Source organism: Columba livia, chromosome 15, assembly GCF_036013475.1.
Source record: "Columba livia isolate bColLiv1 breed racing homer chromosome 15, bColLiv1.pat.W.v2, whole genome shotgun sequence".
In the NCBI taxonomy this organism is placed as follows: Eukaryota; Metazoa; Chordata; class Aves; order Columbiformes; family Columbidae; genus Columba; species Columba livia.
This window is the reverse complement of record NC_088616.1, coordinates 7,385,155-7,406,275: the sequence shown is the minus strand read 5'-3', so window position 1 is coordinate 7,406,275 and position 21,121 is coordinate 7,385,155. Positions and strand designations below refer to the sequence as shown.

The window sequence follows — 21,121 nt, the reverse complement described above, 5'->3', positions numbered from 1 at the left end:
TTGGAGCGAAATATATAAAAATCGTTAGCTTTAAGCACGTGTGTGACGTTGCTTACTTGTGAGCGTTTGGTTTATTTTGTGCGGTGTCTTCTTGCACAGCTGAATTTGAGTTGCCAAGCAAACAACCCTTCACTTATAATTTGGTATCAGAAATAGGGAGGAAGAAGTGGCATTAAAACAAAGATAATGGAAACACACTTTTTGCAGCTATTACACATCATAAAGGAGACACAGAACTTGCCTGTTTCCTAGTGATCTTGCATAACATTGTGTCTGTTTCATAATACTACTTCAGGTACAGATTGATTGCTGCTATTTTAGCCTTCGCAGAATAGGCCTGTTCTGTGCTTGTGTTACAGAAGGTGCACAAAGGTGGGAACTTTGAGAGAAGGACTCGTGTTGGTGAAGGGGGTGTTAGAAGCAGCCTGAGCTAGAAGGCAAAACCGAGCGTGCAGATCTTGCCGCCGATGCTGTCAGTCATTGTGTGCTGATGGAAGGCTGAACAATTCGAAAGCTGAAACACCTTGTGTTGATGTGTGTATTTAATAAGAAGTCTATGGCCAGGGAATGTCACAGTTAGAGTTTGTCAAGATAATTCACATCTTTGTGTGTTATCAGCTGATATTTTTTTCCAGATGTGCAGTGAGGGTGGCACAGCCTTAACATGAAGCAGTGGATCTGTCAGTTGTGTGAGCTAACCAAAGGCATTCACCTGTAAACTGTTTTGGTACAGACTCTGCATTTCATGCTGCCTTGAGCAAGTGCCCACTGTTAATTTTCAGATGATTCCTCTTTAAAGAGTCGTCCTGAACTTAACTGTTTTGTCAGATGTTAAAACAGGGCAACAGAAAAGATATGTGCGTGATAGGATGAGAAGCAGATCTTGCTTCTGTTTATGTGCTGCAAAAACCCTAAGATATTTAATCTTCATCAGGATGATCTTGTAAAGGAGAAGCTGAGGTTACCAGTGTGGTGGTCTCCCAGTCTATGGGCAGATTGCCTCCTCTTCTTCTGTTAGCATTTCTGTTCCTACGGCAGAATTACTGAAGCCTTTTGGTCGGTAAGCGTGTGTAGCCTGGTTGCCACATGCAGTGTGACAGTAGCTATGTCCGTGTTGTTGATACTGCTGGGTAGGATTTGAAGTTACTTACAAGAGCAGACACAGCAATAGTGTCAAAATAGCGAAGACACCTTGGGAAACAATTAAGAAGAAGAATGGTTGTGGAGAGACTCTGTAGGAGCAGAGGAGAACAAAGTCCGTCTATTATTTGCCTTCTGATGCTCCCAAGAACAGACTAGATCTTGGGCTGCTTCTGCTACACATTTTGAAGGTTATTTTGGTTTTATTCCCCTCTAGCATCTGGGACAAGATGAGAGACTAGCTTATCTGAATGCATTTTTCATATTTCTGTCTATTAACTTTGGTACCAGGTGCACTTAATGTGCCCTTATATGCTACTTTGTTTTTAATAGTCAAACATTCAGGTAATCTGTGTTTTTTGATTTTTTATTATTTTTTCTTTAATGGAAGTGTAGTAGATCTGAAAATAGGGTTTATTCCTGAAATAAGTTAGTATCTTACAGTTTTTTGGGCCTTCAGCACAGATTGTATTTTCATTATGAGCACAGCAAAAGATAAATGGCAGGGTCAATTTGGATAAGTACAGTAGAGAGAAATTTGAGGTTATGGCATTGTGATACACAGCGTGCAAGTGGAAAGAGAGGTTAGGAACTAAATTCAGCGTAGCCAGGGAAGGATTTCAGTTTTTTTCTCCTTTCAAGGAAGTGAGAAAGAAGCCGGGAGCAGATCAGTTGGTCTTTCCTGTTATCAGGTAGTTGTTGTTAACACACACGTTCGTTGTGGTTATAGGGGATATAGATACATCCTGACCCGTGTGTCTGGTGTTTGGACTGGTGTCAGGAGGGTTTTTAAAACTGGATCAATAATACTGGTAGTATTGCAGTGGAGGTTAGAAGACAACAGATTCTTTTTCATTAGCTTCTTGATTTGTTTGCTCTGTGTAATGAGCTTCAGTTTTGAAAAGTCACTTAGTTACTAAAATCTTACAAAAATGGATTGGAGGAGATTTTAGGAGCGTGGAGCTACTTTAAGATTAACTAGATTCTAAGATAATAGTGTTCCTTTTGGTTATTGGGTTGCACAAAAGGGATCTAATTTAATTGATTTTAGGAACTGCTTAGTTACGTGTCTACCCTGAATGGTGTTCATCTCATGGAGAATCATGCTTTGCCAGCAGACAAGTTGCAAAGGGAGTTTGGTGGAACGAATGCCTCCGTCTCAATCCCCTGTCCTGAAATCCCAGCCACGGGAAAGCAGGAGAACACATGTGTTACACCATTTTCAAGAAAGACTAAAAGGCAAATAGAGGCAATTACAGACAGGTCAGCCTCCCTTCCCTCACTGGGAAGGTCGTGGAGGGGCTGAGGTGAATTTAGTCAGGGGCTACCAAGGAGGTCAGAGCCACTTGCCCTTTGAGAAGAGGCTGAGGTTTGGCAGGCAAGTACCTAGAATGCCTAAAGGCAAGGCTTGTTCCTGCATATCGATTTATTTGAATTTTGACCAGTCCACTGACTTGGGAATGAAAAAACCAGACTGTATTTCTTTGTCATCCCAATTGGAAGTAGTTCAAAAGATCAGGCAGGAAGAAATTCAGTTAAACATCCAAATCTCTTATTATGCAAGCCATAACTTGTTGGGACTCATCCAGATGCCTGCTATCAGATCTTTCATTTCCCCGTCAGCCTTTAGGGTCTCCTTGCCCCAGCCAGGTCCCTCATCACTCAGTTTTTCAACCTGGTTGTTAAACATCATGTTCTGAAAAAGAGATGCTCTTCTCAAAGTCAAGGTCAGATGCATGTCAGTTTGCAGTCTTTCTGCGTGTCTTGTTAGGTTAAGATGCTAATGTAAAGTTTCCGTACTGCAAATTTTATTTTTTCTATGAATCCATTGTTTAATTGCTCTGAAACATTAAATGCACTAATTGTCTTTAATGAAACAATAAATTATAAAATCCTCAAACCTCGAAAGGAGGTTGGAATGGATGTCTGCACTAAACAGTATGACTATTGAGTTGAGCTACCTGACATTGAATTTAAGGGAATGGCTGGAGCTCTGAACTGTTGAGGCTTTGTCTGCTGGGGTCTGGCATGATTGAAAGAAGCCTTACAAAACAAAATTGGGCTCACTGAAATGTTGGCATGGAAGAAAGGCAGGGTGAAAATACTGCCTGTCTGCCGGGACTGCAGCGTGACTTCAGTGTCTGCTCCGTGGATGGGCGGTCAGAGGTTGGGACAGAAAAACTCCCCATCACATTTCAATGTAAAAAAATTAAACTGAGTTCGATGCTTCTCCTCCTGTTTGCTGTGTGATACCTTTGTGATAATAAATCACGTGAAGAAATACCTTTGAATCTTGGTCACCTTTGCAGGCTGACCTAATTGGGAAAAGAAATAGTGACATTGAAACAAGTTAATTGATTGTATATTAAGAGTCTCCTGATAACAGTTACAAGTAGTGGTACAGATGAAAAAGTTCTGCCTGAAAATGCAGCACCTTTTCTTTTTTTCTTCTGAGAAGGCTTGGTGAGAAACAGAACATCTTTTTTTATTCTGGTTGCTGAAAGTGTTGTCCAGGAAGGCAGAAAACTGTGACATTTAAGCTCATAAAACTGAAATTAGGAGAGGGTGTGTCTCAAGTGTGGTTATCTTCTATGTTTGAAAAACAGATGCTCACAAAATGCAAAATTCTCCAACTGGAAAAGGAGCCCTTTGAAAAGAGTGGGGGTGTTGTCGTTGCCTAGTACTTTTCCATCCCTTCTGAAATACAAGTTATTTGTTCTTTGTCTCTCTCCTGTTCAGAGGCTGTTTGGTTTTATGTAACAGAGATAATGAAAGGTGTGAGGTTTAGGATCAGAAGTGCTGCGTTAGAGACGAGACGCTACGAGGTGGGTTTCTGTGGCCTTAGTCAGCTCTGCTGCTTCCTGTGCACTGAAATCAGACGTGCCTGATGAGAGAAGGGGAACTGTCCTCTTGTAAAATAAAGACCACTTTTCTGTTCTCTGTGTGCTGGGTAAGTAGCAGGTTTGAGAGATGGAGCAGGTACAAAGCTCGGTCATTACAGTGGGACTTCTCTGTAGGTGATTTTTGAGCATTGCTTCAGATAACTCTATGTAAAGGCAAAGGCATCTGAGTTTTGTTGTTTTGTTTTGTTTTTAAAACTCTTGGTAGCTGTCATCGACTTGGAGAAATAGAAATAGTTGAAGTGTTGGGGATGGGATCGGTTATGTTCTTTCCGTGAGGATGGGGGGACTGAGGTTCTTTTCATTTTGCTACCGGTAGAAGTGGGCAGCCTTAGTATGACAGATTTTTATATGTATATGAATGCATTTATTATTTTTATAACTGCCAAGACAATCTCTTATCTGCATGGATTTGTTGCAGACGTGCTCAAGTAGACTTTTGTTTTCCATTGTATTTTATAACTGTTGTAAAGTGCACCTTGTGTTGATGTTTTTAATGTACAAATCTGATGAAAATATAAAAGCAGGAAGATAAATCATTACCTGAACGTTTGAATACTTAGTGAATTTTTACGTGGCCACTGTGCTGTTTACCTGCTTTTTATTTTCCTGCTGGCAGAGCAGTAAACTTGCCATGTCTAACCCTAATGTATAGCCTTCTTACAGGAGCTTAGGAGCGGTAGATTATTTTACGTTTGAAGAGGCAGCATTCCCAAACACTTTCTTCACTCTTTTTCTAAACTGCAAAAACATTTCCCTTCCTTGACAAGAATGTTAAGAGTCCAGCCAGCCAAATAAAAAAAATTGAGCACTTGTACTCCAACATCCCATTTTGAAATACAACTGGAAAAAAGTACTCTTCTTTTTTTAAGCCACAGCAGCATCTTCCCTCTACACATTTTGTCACTTTTCCTTTGCTCTTGACCCTACATGTGCATGCACACACGTCTTTTGTTATGAAATATTAACAATTTAGGTGTAGAAGCTTGGAAAAACACCATTTTATGGGATTTACCCAAGTTGTCTGCACAAGCGCTGTGAACCTTGAACTTCCCAGCAAGGCAGGGTGACAAGAGCAGCCTAAGAAAGGTGAAGGCTCAGCCGTGGACCCTGTGTCACCAGCCGTGGTGACACACAGGCAGATGGCTTTGGGTGGGCTCCAGCGTGCAGCTCTGCCAAAACACGCCATGGGGTTAGAGAGGGATGGAAGGTTAAAAATAGTGGAATCTGGGAAGGAGGAAGGCGGAACCAAGATACAGAGGAGGAGACCCAAATTGCAGCATATAGTGAGCGCTGAGTGGTTGCGTGGGAAAGAGATGAAGCCATCGCTGAAAGGAATGTGGTTGAAGGTATACCAGGAGGTTCTGTTCAAGACAAGCTGAAAAGGTGAACTGAACAACTGAAGGGAAAGCCAGCAAATAAGAGAGAAATTAAAAATACTTTATTGACCCTAGCTAATGAAAACATTAGTTTGTTACTTCCCGGCTGGAAAGGGAGTAGGTGGTCTGTTCTGAGCTGTGGTGCGATTTGTTGTGGCCACTGTGATACAAGGCTGGAAGAATTCTTCAGAGGTAACAGTGGCAGAACGTTGGCTCCTAAAGGACGTGCTGCTGTGAGTGCTTCAAAACAGGCAGAACTTAACATTTTTGTGTATGTTTACTGTGACCGTTTATGTAATTCATTGCCCATTGCAACACATGTAAAAATTAATTTTTCTTCGGTTAGGTTGAATTGTAAATTTGAGTGCTGATGAAATGCATTGTATGGAGATGTGCTGAAGTGTGCTGGTAACGCACCTTAGCTTTGCGATACAGGTCAAGTGTTGTTGGGCTTTTGTTGTTTGTTTTCAAGGCAGTTAAGTGTGGTCCAGGCTGTCAGTGGCTGAACAATCATATGCTGCTTCTGCAGCCCGAGTCCTGCACCAACTTTTTGTGGTTGAAGAGTGAATTAAACTTCAAAATAATGAAAGTTTTGCAGTGTTCTTATTTAGAAAATAACTTTTGTTTGATCTAATCTGGAAAAAAAAAGGGTTTGTCTTGTTCACTGTGAGGCACTGGGGTTTTCCGGGGTAGCTTGGAGAGGGCAAAATAAAGTTTTCACACATTTTTGTTACTTTATACTAAAAAGTGGTTGTTTTAGATCACATCCTTGGACTGGAAAACTTCTCTGAGATGTGCTGTATGTTTGAACAGCGGCTCTGCTTAATTGAGCATAGTCTGCTCACATGTTTGTTAATGTTGCTGTACTCTCTTGTCCTTACGTCTTCAGACATAACTTTATTTTCACATGGAAGTACCTATATACAGTCAAGTAACTTCCTATTTTTTGTTACATACCAAAATAACATTGTTACATGGACATCACTTATGATGTGCAGTAAACATTTGAGTGAACTTGAGCTACTCATTTTCAAAAACAACCCTCCACTTTTTGTCAGTCTGAATGTGGCAGCCAGGCAGAGCAGTTCCTTCAAGTGGCTTAATGAAGATTTGATTGATTTATTTTGCTCATCTGCAGAGTGTGTGGATTAGCTCTGTCAATATTGGGCATGATAAATGAGGGCTGGGCACTTAGAGAGCAATTTGAATTATTTGAGCTGTTCAGGGATCGAGAAGTGACTTGATTCAAGAGGCATTAGAAGGAGAAAATGCTGAGTGCCTTTTGGGATCTTCTGAGGCAGTGGATCATGGTACAAATCAATGACTAGAAACTGATGTTGGACACATTTGTAGGTGAGACTGGGATCAAACTTACCGAAGAAGTAACTGTTGTCTTTTGATCAAGCCTGGAAGCGTTGCTGGGGGGTGTTCTTTGACCATACACAACCATAAATTAGAAGGTTGAAGTAGGATTGCTGGGCGAAATGCAGTGGCCTGGGGTTGCGTAGGAGGTTGGAGAAGGTGATGTAATTGCTCTTTTGGAAGAGTAAATCAATAGGGAAAAAAACAAAAAACAACTCAAAAAACCCGAAACAAAGCAAACAACAACAATTTTTTTTTTTTTAAATGGGGGGGGGGAGAATACCTTTATTTCTGGTGCCTTCTTTTAGCCAAAACAAGAGAAGTTGAGGAGTTATGTTAGATTTATGCCACCTGAATTTCTTAAGCTTGGTGCAATGTTTGTCAAAAGTTTTGCAAAAAACCACCACTCCTGGGCCAGCGCTTGACCCAGCCGGGTTGTGTGTGCACAGTGTGTGTCAGTGACTCCACTTCCTGAAGGACTCTGGAGTTCGTGTCTCAGGGACCCTCGCTCGCTTGCTGTCAGCGTTGGGTCTCGGATAAAGATGTACCTTAGTGCGTGTCATTGTTTAAGACTAGTACAGTGCAGTGTGGATGAATATTTTAGTCACTTGTTTGTCAAGTTTTTCTCACCTATATTTCTGTTTTAACTTGTAGATTTTGGATCTTTGTTTGACCTGGAAAATGATCTTCCTGATGAGCTGATCCCCAATGGCGAGCTGGGCCTTTTAAACAGCAGTGGGAACCTTGTTCCAGATGCAGCTTCCAAACACAAACAACTTTCCGAACTTCTAAGGGGAGGCAGCGGCTCTTCCTTAAACCCAGGAATTGGAAATGTGAACTCCAGTAGCCCTGTCCAGCAGGGAGTTGGCAGTCAAGTTCAAGGGCAACCGAACAGTGCTAATATCAGTAATCTGGGTGCTATGGGTAAGAGCCCTTTAAACCAAGGAGACTCTTCTGCTTCAGGCCTGGCAAAACAAGCAGCCAGCACCTCCGGACCTACCACACCCGCATCACAAACACTGAACTCTCAAGCACAAAAACAAGTGGGGATGGTGACGAGCAGCCCTGCAACATCACAGACTGGACCTGGGATATGTATGAATACTAATTTCAGTCAGACACACCAGAGCCTTCTCAACAGTAATTCTGGTCACAATTTAATGAATCAGCCTCAGCAAGGACAAGGGCAGGTAATGAATGGATCTCTTGGGGCAGCTGGAAGAGGAAGGGGAGCAGGAATGCAATATTCTGCCCCTGCCATGCAGGGGAATGCAGGCAGTGTGCTGGCAGAGACTTTAACCCAAGTATCTCCACAGATGGCTGGTCACACCGGACTGAACACAGCACAGACAGGAGCAATGACTAAAGTATGTACTTATAATTTAATATATTCTATTTATTGCACTTGTTTTGTTTTTTTTTTTTCCATACAGGTGTTTAGAAAAATGTAGTGGATTCTTTTCTGGAACAGAACCAAAGAATGCGCTTCCCTGAATCTGTAGTTTTCCATTTCAGTCACTGGTGACATCATGAAAGAAAGATAATTGAAACAGTATTTCTCATGTAATCAGAAATGAAAGCACTTGTTGAAAGACACATCCTTGAAGTTAAAAGTTGGGTAGTATCTTAGCAGGGTGAATTGGAATAGTGTAGCATAATCCCGCACAAAGGAAGTGGATTATAATTTCTGTGCAGGATCTGGATTTAGCTTCCAGACAACAATATATTGTAAAGCGGTGTGAAAGTTGTTACAGAAATATTTGTAGATTGAAGGGACACGTGTAGCAATTGGTACTCTTGTCAAGGACCGCTGTCAACAGCTTTGCAGTGAATGTTTTTCAAATGTAGAGGGACTGGTCTGGAAACACTACATTCTGCATAGATTGCTAAGCTACTGCAAACTCTGTGTAAGGGGAGGGCAGGGTCTGGGCAAGAAGTCTCATTCAGTGACCATTGCAGATTGGGACAGGGTATATATATACCTGGAAGTATTTTCCTCTGTATTGGGGTACTGCTCTAGTCCCTGCTTGATATAGACGTTGCTTTTGAGTTATTTTCCAGGCGTGAGCTTAGAGAAGGATTGCGATTGCTGGTGCTTCTGCCTTTTAATTGGAAAGCAGCGTGCCTCATCTCTTGTCTGTGCTGCTTTGGGTCCAGTTCCTTCCTGAAACTTTGATGACAAACCCATCCTGTTCTGAAATGTAGAAAATTATAATTTAAACTCTGATATTTTATCTGTTCATACATCACTAGTCATTATTATTGTGGTTTATTAACATGTAAGTGTTAATACATTAATGCGTTGACAATCACAGGAAAAATTGCCTGGCATAGAAGAAATCGGGCTCCCTGAATAAATGCTGATGTCATTGTGGAGTGCCACATAGTTCACTTCAATTTTTGAAAATGAGAATGTAAAAAGCATTCTCTTGGCACTGGAGGAGATCTCTTTGCTTGAAGAACAGATGCTTGTGGTCTGAGTGAGGGTCATGTGAAAGAGGGTATAGCTGTCTCCAGCCTCCAGATTGGCTAAATTTTTTGTGTGGATGGCATTGGTCTGCACAGGAAGAAACTCAGCTTATCTTTCATTTGGGTTTTTTTTGCAGTTTGTGGGAAGAGTGAGAAATTCTAATTATCTGACTTACTCTATAAACACAAGGTTATGTAAGTTCTTAGGAGCAGATTTTTCCCAGCCACTACGTAGTCATGTGATGGAACTACCTTTTTTTTCCTAAGTGATGTAACTCAAGTAGAATTGCCTCAAAGCAAAGAGACTTGCCTGTGGTCTTCATGTGGCAGAGTATGAATGAATCTGGAGGAGGAGGTTCTGTGATGTCTTGGTTTCTTTCAAACAAACCCACCCTGGTAAAGAGTAGGTCAGCACTCAAATTCTGTTTTTCAAGCTGCAGATGGGATTCAGCAGCTCAGGAAGACGACCTGGACTTTCTCAGTTAGCATATGCTCAAGAACTAAAAGTTAATTTGGACAAGGAATATGTTGCAAAAAGAATAGTGGAAGTGTTCCTGTTACACACCTAATAGGCGGCCCTTGTATGCAGAGCTGTGCTCAGCAGTGGTGTTGCATTTCCAAAAGATTAGAGCAAAATTAGTGATTCCAAAAGTCCTTAGACACAGTGTTGTTTGGAGAAACTGAAAAGGTGGGACTGTTTAATGACAGCATAAGTGATAAAATGGTGCTTCTGTGAAGGTGTTAGCACTTAAGAGAACACAATTTTTAAAACTTGGCCAACTTATAAGAATAGAAGAGTTGGTGTTTTCCAGGGCTCCATCTCATGTTGAACAAGATGAAGCTAGAAAGCATTGCGTGCGTTTTTTAAATATATATATGTATATATATATATACACACTTTTTTTTTTAAACATTTTTCTTTATGTCTCAATTTTCTCTTGGTAAGAGAGCATGTGAGCTCAATATTTCATGTTTCCATTTAGGAACAAGTTACTTGTTCCCTCATTTTTCTTCTGACAAGCAAAAGTGTTCTCCATTTTTTCTGTTCTCTTTGATAGACATTTGAGGATTGACATCCTCTTCCAGTCTCTTCCCACCCCTCAGTTTATTGCCCTAATAGGATTATCAACTGTGATTGTATGTTAGCTTGTTCTCTTATTGATGTTCCAGTTGTGATCAAAGCTTTTAAGAAAAGTGAAGAAATATTTCAGTGTTTGTTCTTCTGAAACTGAAATTTCTGCTGAAGGAGAATGTGGGTTAGTTTGGGTTTTCATCTTCTGTTCCCTGATGTTTACTGCAAAATATATACAGCTTAAAAGATTGGAAGAGCAGCAATAAAAGTGGGGAGGCAGCTGAGCTGCCTAATAGTACATGTGCCTAACTTGACTAAATGGCTTGAAATGCAGCTGCCATCGTGCTTGAAGAACTGTATCAAGGCTGGAAGTAAATTCTCTAGGTGGTGACTGTAGCAATATATCCTAAGGTAAAGAAGGAGTTCTGAAATACAAACGCAGAAAAAAAAAATCTAAAATATCTTTTAAAGCCAAGATTTTCTTATTCTGTTTAAATTAAGTAACGTGCATCACTGATTCCCCTCATTCAAGCATGGCCCATTTTTCTCGTCGGTGTGTTTATGGGCCGTATGCAGCACTCCTGACCCTTTATGGTTTGGGACCAGTTTTGTTGGGCAAGATCTTGCTTCCTTGATGGTTTGCTCTAATCCTTTTTTAGTAAATGGCTAATCAAGGAAAGTCCATTGCTTTTTCTGTTTCTCTTTCTTGTGGCATGTTTTTATAAGCATTCTTTCTAGTAAGAGAAAAAGAAGGGGAAAAAAACCCAGAATCTGATCCCTTCTCCTACTTTCAGAAATAACTGTGATTCATTTCATCTGGAGCATCGTAAGCCAGTATTGTTAATTTTAAGCTGGACTTGCTATTTTAAGGAAACTCTTGAAAGAATGAAAATTATCCCAGAAATGAACATGATAACTCAAACTCAGGAGTCATGTGCTTGCATAATTCAAAGGTGGTGCACAAACCTTACCCCTAACCAATCAAAAAGGGAATGAAAAATAACTGATTCCCAATGTCAGAGAGCCATAGGGTGCTGACATCAAGATGAATGTTTTTCCATTGGTAGGGAGAGATTAAAGCAAAATATTTCCTCTATCTAGACAGACATGAGCAAAGGATTTAATGGATTTCATATGATCCTCCAGAAGAAGCAACCTGTCAATCCAAGTCAAACAATAACTATGAAAGTAATAGTTGTGTTTTCTTGGGAGTATGTAGCATGTTCTTGATAGCCCAGAATATTTTTGGAAATAGGGAGTAGGGTAGTCCCTGCAAAGGTTTTGTGAATTTAAACATAGAACAACTCACTATAGCAAGGATTTGAATTCTTCGCTGGCCACAGCTATGCAGTTTGTGTATTTGTATTTATTTAGAGCTGCTGCTTTGTGATTTTGGCTTGTCCGAGATCATCTGGAAACCTTTGAGGAAACCTCTCTTCTATACTACTGTATATATCTCTGCTCCGTTCACTACCAGACTCCTTTCCTGTAACAATTTTGCTTGTAACTGTGGCATTGTGGCCCTGTTTTCTTGGACACCGCTACAAGGATAGCTTCATTTGACTGGGTTGGAATTCTTTAAAGAGATCTGCTTAAAAGAGCAGAAGGATTCTTCTTTGAACAATTACCACTTGGCGGGGGTAGAGGAACAGATCATCTTGTCACAGCAATTCCCAGAGTGGCAGAATTGACCTTTTGTGTTGTGCCGTGCTTTTTGTACTGTGCGTTAAGTCCAGAAAACGTGTTCAAACCATCTAGAAAATATTTTTAAATTAGAGGGGTTTTTAAGATTGTTGATTGTCAAACACTTTAAGCAGTAGCAGAACTAAGCAGATGGCCTGTTGCTTCCGTAGAAGTGAGCACTTCAATGCAAGCATGCTCTGTGCATCGTACTCTCCTGTTGTGAGAGTTCATCTTTCTCAAATGAGGGAGACGGAGCCTCTTTGTGGCTGGCACGAGCTTGAAGTTGTGTTTCTGTAGATTAGATGTTGTATAGTCTCTTGCTGAGATGCATTCCCCTTGTCATAACACTGCTAGCAAAGCCTGTGGAAAATCAGAAGAATATTTTGGGAAGTTCCCATTTATTTTTTATGGTACTCAAAGTTCCTTTTTGCGCTCTGTTGAGAGTTTTGGACAGTGATTCACCTAATTGGTACGTCTGCTTTTTCCCTTAAGTAGTAGTAAAGTCCCATTGAAATGAGTAGGACTCTCGAGTGTTTTCTTCTTCATGTGTTTCCGAGGTGCAGTGCCTCCTTACACGGTTCTGTAAAAGGAATCACCTTTTCTTTGGTAACTTCAGAGCCCTTTGACTCAAGTGAGGATGTGCTGGTACCCAGCAGCAGAAACTTGGGAACAAATCCTGGAGTTGTGTGTGGCTGATGATCTGCAGAAGCTCTTGCTTTGAGCCTGTAGGGAAACTACAGCATGCTGGGGGCTCTTTTCAAAGTGATTTTCTATATAGAATTAATAAACCCACCTCAAAGTTTTCTTTCTGAAAGGTACAGTTTAATCAAACATGTTATTGGGCTCTGCATGCCCCATAAAAGGATGTAATTGTTTGGTCAGATCGTAGTCTCAGTCTATAAAGAGATCAGGAGAAAATGGTTATGTACTTTCATACATAGTTAGGAGGATTACAACATTATTGGGTTTTTGTCAAATGCCTTTTCAAGATTCTAGATTTTAAGTAACCTTATGCTACAACTGAAAGTTATAGAGGAAAATATTTGTATTGATGTAAACTAGAACCTGCCTGGCAGGGAGGCACTGATGGATAAGCTGATCTGGCTGGCAGATCTTCCCATGTAGTGTTTCAGATGATTTGGTAGTAGTGAGTTTAGATGCAGAGTTCAAAGTGCTGTGTGCAAGTGATGAATTTTCTTTACTTGTGCATTTATGTATTTAACTGGAAGTTGGTACCAGTAGTAGGATTGGTACAGATTAAAACTTGGTACAGAATCGTACAGATTAAAAATATCACTAACTGTGCAAAAATAGACCTAATATGCTGGATTTCTGCATACAGATTCAGAGCAATCTTTTATCTTAACTGTATTGGCCTGATTAATTTGAATGGGGCATGTGGTCAACTTTGTTGTAGTTAAAATAGCCACATGATGATGCATGTTACCAGAAGAGAACTTCAGAAAACTGTAATTTTTATGTCTACCCAGAGAATAAGCAGCTGTCTCTTTGCCTTTATTTTTTTTTTCTTTTTGTTTTTGGTTGGTTTGTTTGGTTTTTGGTTTGTTTGGTTTTTGGTTTGTTTGTTTTTAATTGCTGAGCTGTAAAAGAACTGAATTCTGTTATTTGTTGTTTCCTGGCTGGGGGCATTACAATACATGTGCCTTTCACAAGCACGTTCGCAATTTTGCTCCCTATGGTTGTTCACTGAGTGGAGTTTTGGTGTTGGAGATTAATCTTGATTATATTCAATAAGATAATGAACTACAACAGTTCTGATACAAGACGTAAGTTGTATATGTAGTTATGTTGCTTGACTCAGTGTTTTGAGGAATCTGTACTAAGGCAAGTTTATGGTGAGAAAAGATGAAGTGAATTATTTAAACAGATTACCCAGTTGATTTTGCTGAGTACCAGGTTTAGATACACTTGCGGATTGTGAACTAAGTCATCTGAAGATGTTCTCATTCCTTTGCAGTTCTGTGTGTTTTAGCAAACTGCTGGTGCTGTTTGTTTTCCTGGTGACTCTCAATCTGTCTGAAGCTGCCTGAATTGTTTTAACGTGATTTGCAGTTAATTTGCTTCTCATCCTCTAAGTTGTCCGTTCGAGGCTGCCAAGCTGACTGTCTCCCAGCAGACCATGCCTCTGGCAAACACAAATAGCCAGTCCACGATGTAGTCCAAATAACGCCGCTTCCCAGTTTCGGGGGACTCTTAATAATGTTACAGGCTTGACCAGAGTTGCTTGGTTCTTTGTTGAATAGCTGTCACCAAAACAACATTTTTAGTGAGAAGAGACATATGTGCTTTTATAATAATACAAACAGAAGAAGGGTATAAATATATAGAAACACATAACAGCAAAACATACTGACTTGTAGTAAAATTAAAATACCTGTAATGCGGTTTTGTTTTGAAACTTGACCATGCAGAGTGGTACTCTGCAGATGAGTTTGATATGCTGCAGAGATTTGGTGACTTAAAAAGCTCACTCACCACAGCTATTACTCCTGGCACCTGAAACGGAGTTGTTTCCTATTTCTAGTACATGAGTTACCTGTTGTTTGCAGTTGTGCAATGCCACTGGAGATCTCTGAAGCGATAGGCACTTGGCTTCTGTCTTCTGTTTGAGCAGGTACCTGGGTTCCATCTGGCTCTTGCTCTGCAGGGTGGATGCTGCCTTCACAGAGGCAGACTGCGGCTTGGTGTTCCCTCTGCGTATCGCCAACTCAGGCGATAAGCTTAAAACTTAAAACGCTCGACTCTGTTCCCTTGTGTTGGCTTATCATCTGGCTGACAAAATGAAATGTTGGTACTAACTTTTCAGAGCAGAATTTTGATACTGTGGTATCACAACACAAATGTTGAGGATTTTGTCATGCTCCATCAAATTGATTACCGTCTTGTCATTCTTCAATTTTTATTGTCGGAATGGGGTTTATTTCTAAGTAGTGTATCTGAAAGAAGGTTTTGGAAGTGAAACTAGTGGAGCAACTGGTTCTTTTGGAAGCCGCAGTTTGAAAGCAAGATTTCTAGTGGGTTTTCTTTTCTGGTTTATTAAAACGACAAAACGAACTTCCAAGTCCTTACTAACAGATGTGACTGAAATTATTTCTTTCAAGTTTTTAGACTGTTTTCATCTATCTTCCTGCTGCTGTTCATAGTTTGTTGGTTTTTATTTTTCAATATACAGGTAAAAATGACTCAGAGGGAGAAAAATGTCGGTGTGTAAAAGTTGCGAAATGCCTGGTTACTTCATTAAGAAGGAAATGTCTTTGTCAGTAATTTTCTTAATAGTCTTGGATCATGCACATAGATACTACTGCACAGGAACATTTCTGATGACAGGACCTTTTAGAAAGTTTCAAAACTTCTCCTTACTTAAAATGATAAACTTAATATTTGTACTTGATACTTAGCTGTGATTATATTGGGAATCCTGTAATTGGAAGTACCTACAGAAATGTGTCAAAGCAACTGATGTTACGGTCTGAAAACTAAATGCTGGTGGTGTGCTTCCTTAGAAAAAAGGCAATGCAGGAAACTTGGAAAATTACCTATAGCATGATGCAGACTGTGTCAGCTCACCCAAGAAGCACATCAGGAGTGGAGAAGCAGTGAGGGAAAACAGTTCTCGTGCTGTGGCTTCCACAAGAGAAAGACCCTTTGTTGAAGTACAAATGGGACACCTTCTACCATCAGACAAGAAATAACATTACGTCTGAAAGTTGCACTTCCGCATTCTGAAATCCCCTCACTTAGGGGGTTAAGATTTCAATAGAAGAGGCCACACTTGGGCATGCCCAAGACTACTTTATAGCAGGCAGGCTATTTTTTTCACTAGTGTGGCATTTGTAGTTTGATTTTGCACCTTTGTCTGTTGGCTTTGAATGGCATGTGCTCATTTCTCCTCCCCACCCTTCTCCTTCCTGCTGCAGTAAAGAGTATTTACTCCAGAAATTGCTGTGACTGGGGAGGGAGGTGGCATACTAAGCTTATTGTTTGTGTTTTAACTGTTTGTATGTAATCCAAGCAATGGCTTTAATTTTAAGGCCAAAAATACTTTGTGGAATTGAGATTTAGATGAATGAAGATTTCAGATGATTTTTGAACTCCTGATGCCACAAAAACTATCTCTAAGTAGCACCCGGAATGTTGGTGCTTACATGTTCCGAAGATGTGCAAGCCTCAAAGTGACCGCTGTATTCTTTGGTAGGTGTACGTACGAATCTGTTTTAGGTTTGGCAAATTAGAAGCATACTGTGCCACAAAAGGGATTCAGTAGTGCCTTTGTTTTAGAATGAATCATAGTGAAAATACAGCATGTTAAACATAGGAGCACCCTGGCCAAAAGGATCTATGAAATGGACTTGTAGAAAACAGCAGTAAATAGATTATTTAGCAGTGTCTGAGAGGTGCTACTGTTTAGGGACAGAAAGGTTTTGTGTTTTCAGAGTGACTGCAGCATAGTGCTGTCCTATCTGTATGGTATTATTATTATTTTTTTTTTCTTTTTAAGAGGGTTTTTAAAAGCAAATGAAAAACAAATGCGCTTTGAAACTTTTGGCAAATGGACTAGATTAAATAACTACTTTTACAATGGGAGGATCTCTGTACCCTGGAGATGGAAAAGTGTTGGCAACACCACAGGTCGAAGATGGAATTTCATTCTTGGATTGAGCTGTGTTTGCTTCCCTAGTCTGATATTGGGCATCTTGGGTTAAAATATATTTCTGGATAATACTGTGTGCAGGCTGTTTTCTGTGAGAAGTATCTGTGTACAGGCCTAGTTTGTTAGAACTGATCAATTCTAAGCATGTGTTTAAAGACATATGAATCAGATCTTACCTTGTGGAAGAACCTGTTGAGAAGTCTCTTCATAGCTTTGCACAAATTCTTCAGTCTTCAAGGAGAGTATGTTTCTACAGAAAGACTGGAGATTTCAAGGTAGTTCTTCAAGTCAGTGTGGTGTTTCAAAATAAACATACTTGGCTCTTGGAGTTATTTAAAAATCATTTCAACAGTGTAAATTGTTTGTAGTTATGTTTCTCCTTAGCTACTGCTAATGTCAGGCTATGATATTTGTGCTAAGTGGTTGTTTTGAGTAAGCTATATTGATATTTTTTTTTTTTTTTTAATGTATTCAATGTAACCTGTAGTGTAAATTTGTTTCTTGTCTATTTGATTTCCCCTTCCCCCACAGGCTTGGATTTAAATAGAATAATTACTTCTTTTAGAAGACGAGTCCCTCCCCTCAGTGTATCCACTTTTCCTTTAGGTTTCATGTCTGCCAAGGAGAGTACATACTGTAAGAAACCAGAAACATAATACCTCTTTTCATTATATTTTTGAGACACCTTTCCTGTTGCTGTTACTCTGTAGAGCTGTTGTTGCCTTTTTCCCATCTCTGTAGAATATTGCATCACACAGACTGCCCGATAATCTATCTTTGGCCAGCTTCTGGGAGATAAATGGGAAATAATCTCTGAAATAGTGCTACTGTTTTTCCTACCAAAACAGTTAATTCCTTATACTAAATTTTTGAAGCATGACTTGTTCTCCTTTTCCTTGACTCTCACCAGCCAACTGTAGGAACTCCAGAATGGCTGAGATGCCAACAGACACATCTGTAAATTCTTCTGTGGCCTGTTGGGTACATTTCGAAAGGCTAATATCTATGATGTAGAAAATAAAGGAGGAAGCACAACCTTTGTATTGAGATTTGCTGTTGGTTTAGAAACCGGCATTTAGCTTAGTGATGATGAAGTACAGGAATAGGGAGGGGACAGGGCTATTTGGGCTGAGATCCTGTGTTGTAAAATTCTGTTTTGATGTGACTATAAATGTGTTTTAGTACACATATCTGGAAGTAAGTCGTAACGATTTTGGCCTGTGAATATACAATCAAGTATCTGTAGAGGTGTATCTTAACCGAATTTCAGACTTTCAAAATCCTCTTTTTAACTGTTGTTGAATTAGTGTTTGCGTTGAAACGAGATTTCCTTGATGAAACAAACCTTTGAAACATCTTTAGTTAATTTTGCAGTTCTGGTTAACTTTCTGTTCTTATGTAGTAAGAATAGTTCTTTATCTGAAGAAAGCTACTCTTTCTGCTTGATGCTCATGAAAGCTCTTGAAGCAATTGGAGTACATTGATCAATTGTGGCTAATTATCCATTAGAGCTTTGAAGTTTTTATTTGCAGAGGTTACTCCCATTTAAAAATAAGCCTTCTGAGCTTTATTTTTTTGTTTGTAAGTACAACAGTGATGCTCTGTGCAGAAATTACTTTGATTTTTCCTATAGCCCTCAGGCTCCTGCAGAATTTTGGAGACACTTTCTTTAGACATAAACACAGTGCAAGCATATGATTATTTTGGTTTGTGTTTGGTTTTTTGTTGGTTTTGGTTTTTTGGTTTTTTTTTGTTTGTTTGTTTGGTTGGTTCTTGTTGGTTTGGTTTTTTTGTGGAAAAAGTTAATTTCTAGTTAAATGTATTAAAAGAGTTTGTTCTCTATATATCAAATCAAGTGTAAAGAGTGTTTTCCCACAAAATTCTGTTGTTTCTATATCACTAATTATGCAGAAACATTTGTATATTCAAGTGATCTTATTCCATTGAAATACTTAAATTTCTCTTTGACCTCTGAAATGCTTGGAAGAGAATTTCAAATCTTACTACAAGTGGTAGTAAAACACCTAGCTTCTTCTCAATGGGATTTAAAAGTTTTTGTTTCTAGCTTTATCAAATCTTTCAACCTGTAATAAAGGATGAAGTAAATTACAGTTATTTCTGGGCATCTGGGTATTTTTCTTTGAGTTAGTTTCCTACTGAAGAGCAAGACACTCTGATGCTTTGTGACTGTTGCGGGAGGCTGCTCTGTTCACTGACAGAGGTGGGAGAGGAGGGACCTTGAGCACAGCCACAGCTTCCTCTGGGCACTGCTGGCCAGGTCACAATTTAAATCTCAAAACTGATTCTTGAAATGTTACTTTTTAAAGGCATTCTTGTTACTTATTGACTTTAAAAGCGAGGATTTTTAAATTAGTGTTTTTGTCAAACCGCCAGATCTGCAGATTGGTTTAGGTGAGGTGCTCTCACCCCAGCTGAGATGATAGGATGATAGGATTGCCACCATTCTTGCACTGAAATGGAATTCACTTTTTTCTAATTTTTTTTTTTTTTTTCGGTAGCACCACTGGCTTTCTGCCATAAAATGATTAATCTTTTCCTTGCTTCTCCATCTGTCCCTCTGGCATATACATTACAAGCACCATGGTGACTTTTTTTTGGAACACATTACTATAGGATGAAATAGTAATTAGTGGAGACTTACTTTTTTTTTTGTCAGTAAACAGATACAAGATGATGCCAGCATAGTAAAGAAAGCCTGTCTTGTCTTTCCCACTTCACAGATGAACATAAATTCCTAATGGACCTATCTTTCACACTTCTCTGAGAGCCTTAATCAGTTAGGTGGACCTTGCTTCGTGTTAGAGGTTTGTGTTTCATACCAGAGGGAGATAAGAGTCCAAAGTGCGAAGTCCTCGCGCATGCGTGGCTGGAATGCTGCTCTTGTGCGCTGAGCGCGCGAGCAAAGCGGCTGGTGGAGCCACGGCCGTCGCACAGGGGGCTGGGGGGGATCAGCCCCAGGTGGCTGATGCCAGGTCACAGTAGCTCTGAAACTTGTGTGTGTTAAACTCACCTGGGAACCCGTGGTGAAGCGGTGCAGGTGGCAAAGCAGAGCTCTCTGTCTCTCACAGAGTTACCACTCTGGAATGCCATAATAAGCCTTTTGAAAGCAGCTCTGTCCTCTTTTGCTGTTGCTTGCTAGCAGTATTGGAAGGAGCTGGGTTATCTGTCAGTCTGGATTTCTGATGTTGCTCCATTACTTAGAGAAGATCTACTCTTGCCTTCACAGTACTTTGTATACTTTAATTGATAACTTCTGAACATCTGAGACACCTGACGGCCTGATTCCCTTGTCTTGAGAGAAAGATAAGAAAGATCAAAAGGAAGAAAGTTAGGATTATTTAAGCCAAGCAGAGTGACACACTTCTTGGTAGCAAAAACTTTTCAATGGATGGGAAGAGACAAGAGGAATAAAATGCTGAGCTTTTTAACCAAGTTGTGTGTTGAAAGCCCAAGCTGGAAGTAGGTGTAATTTGATGACAAGGGATTTGAATAATGGAGTATTATGTGACTGGCTTTGGTGAGGCCCATAAAAGAGGGAAGTAAAGGGTGCATGGGATTGCACAGCGTGGTGGTGGCAGCAAGTACAGAAGATGTTCTGAATCATCCCTGTCTGTAGTGACTTATGACAGTGATAGCTTGGAGGAAGGAGCAGTATGCCAGTTCTGTATACCCCCTCGTTCTGTTCATTGCAAACCCAAAGGATGCTTCTTGGATCTATGGGTCATAGCGGGAAGTGCAGAATTTCCATTTCATGCCAGCTTCCTCTTTTTTTAAAAAAAAAAAAAAAAAAAGAAGAAAAGTGTCACTAATGTATCGGCCATGTAATGGGGGTTTGGGATGAAGCATGTGAGACAGGAGCAGTAATGGCTCTAGAAGGGTTGTATTATTTATGCACAGTTGCTCAGCTCAGGCCTTCAGACAGCTGAATCATAGTTCATAGGCAGCTTTTGAAAGGTGGAACTAGTTATTTTCTCCTCAGCATTTAGCGTGTTATTTCACACTGGGTTGTTTCAGTGATACAACAGGAGCAAGTAGGGGGAACATCCTTCCTTGCAAGTACAAGGGATTCAGAAGAAGGCTGTAGTGAGTGACAAATATGTCTGACTAAAGCAAATTATACTGTTGAGCAGGCAAGCTCTCACGTATGCAACTCTTCAACACCACTGTTAATTTGTGAAGAACTGGCCTTTTATCAAAACAGATCATATCTAGGATGCCTCTGCTCTCTCTCTTAATTACAACATGCATGTTCTGTTCTCTGAAATAATTTAAATTGTTAATCTGGGGCTTACAGTTAAATTGATTTTTAGCTTTTGTACCATTGACTAGGTCCAGAATAATGTAAGGACAGTGGTGGCTGTCTCAAAGGCTGTCTGTGTGTCTTCCTCCTTATAACTATTTTGTCAGATTCAGAGGTATGGGG

General features: G+C 40.0%; 1 protein-coding gene across 6 annotated transcripts in view; it reads left to right on the top strand.

The window, feature by feature from the left end:
* The window catches only part of CREBBP (CREB binding protein), a 93,610-nt gene that overhangs the window by 7,032 nt on the left and 65,457 nt on the right, over positions 1-21,121 (top strand). For 5 of the 6 annotated variants that reach the window (XM_065030832.1, XM_065030831.1, XM_065030835.1 and 2 more), the window contains exon 2: positions 7,436-8,148. In XM_065030832.1, coding sequence (XP_064886904.1) covers positions 7,436-8,148 — 713 coding nt within the window. The remainder of the gene's footprint in view (positions 1-7,435; positions 8,149-21,121) is intronic. The other variant, XM_065030834.1, reaches the window with a different exon arrangement.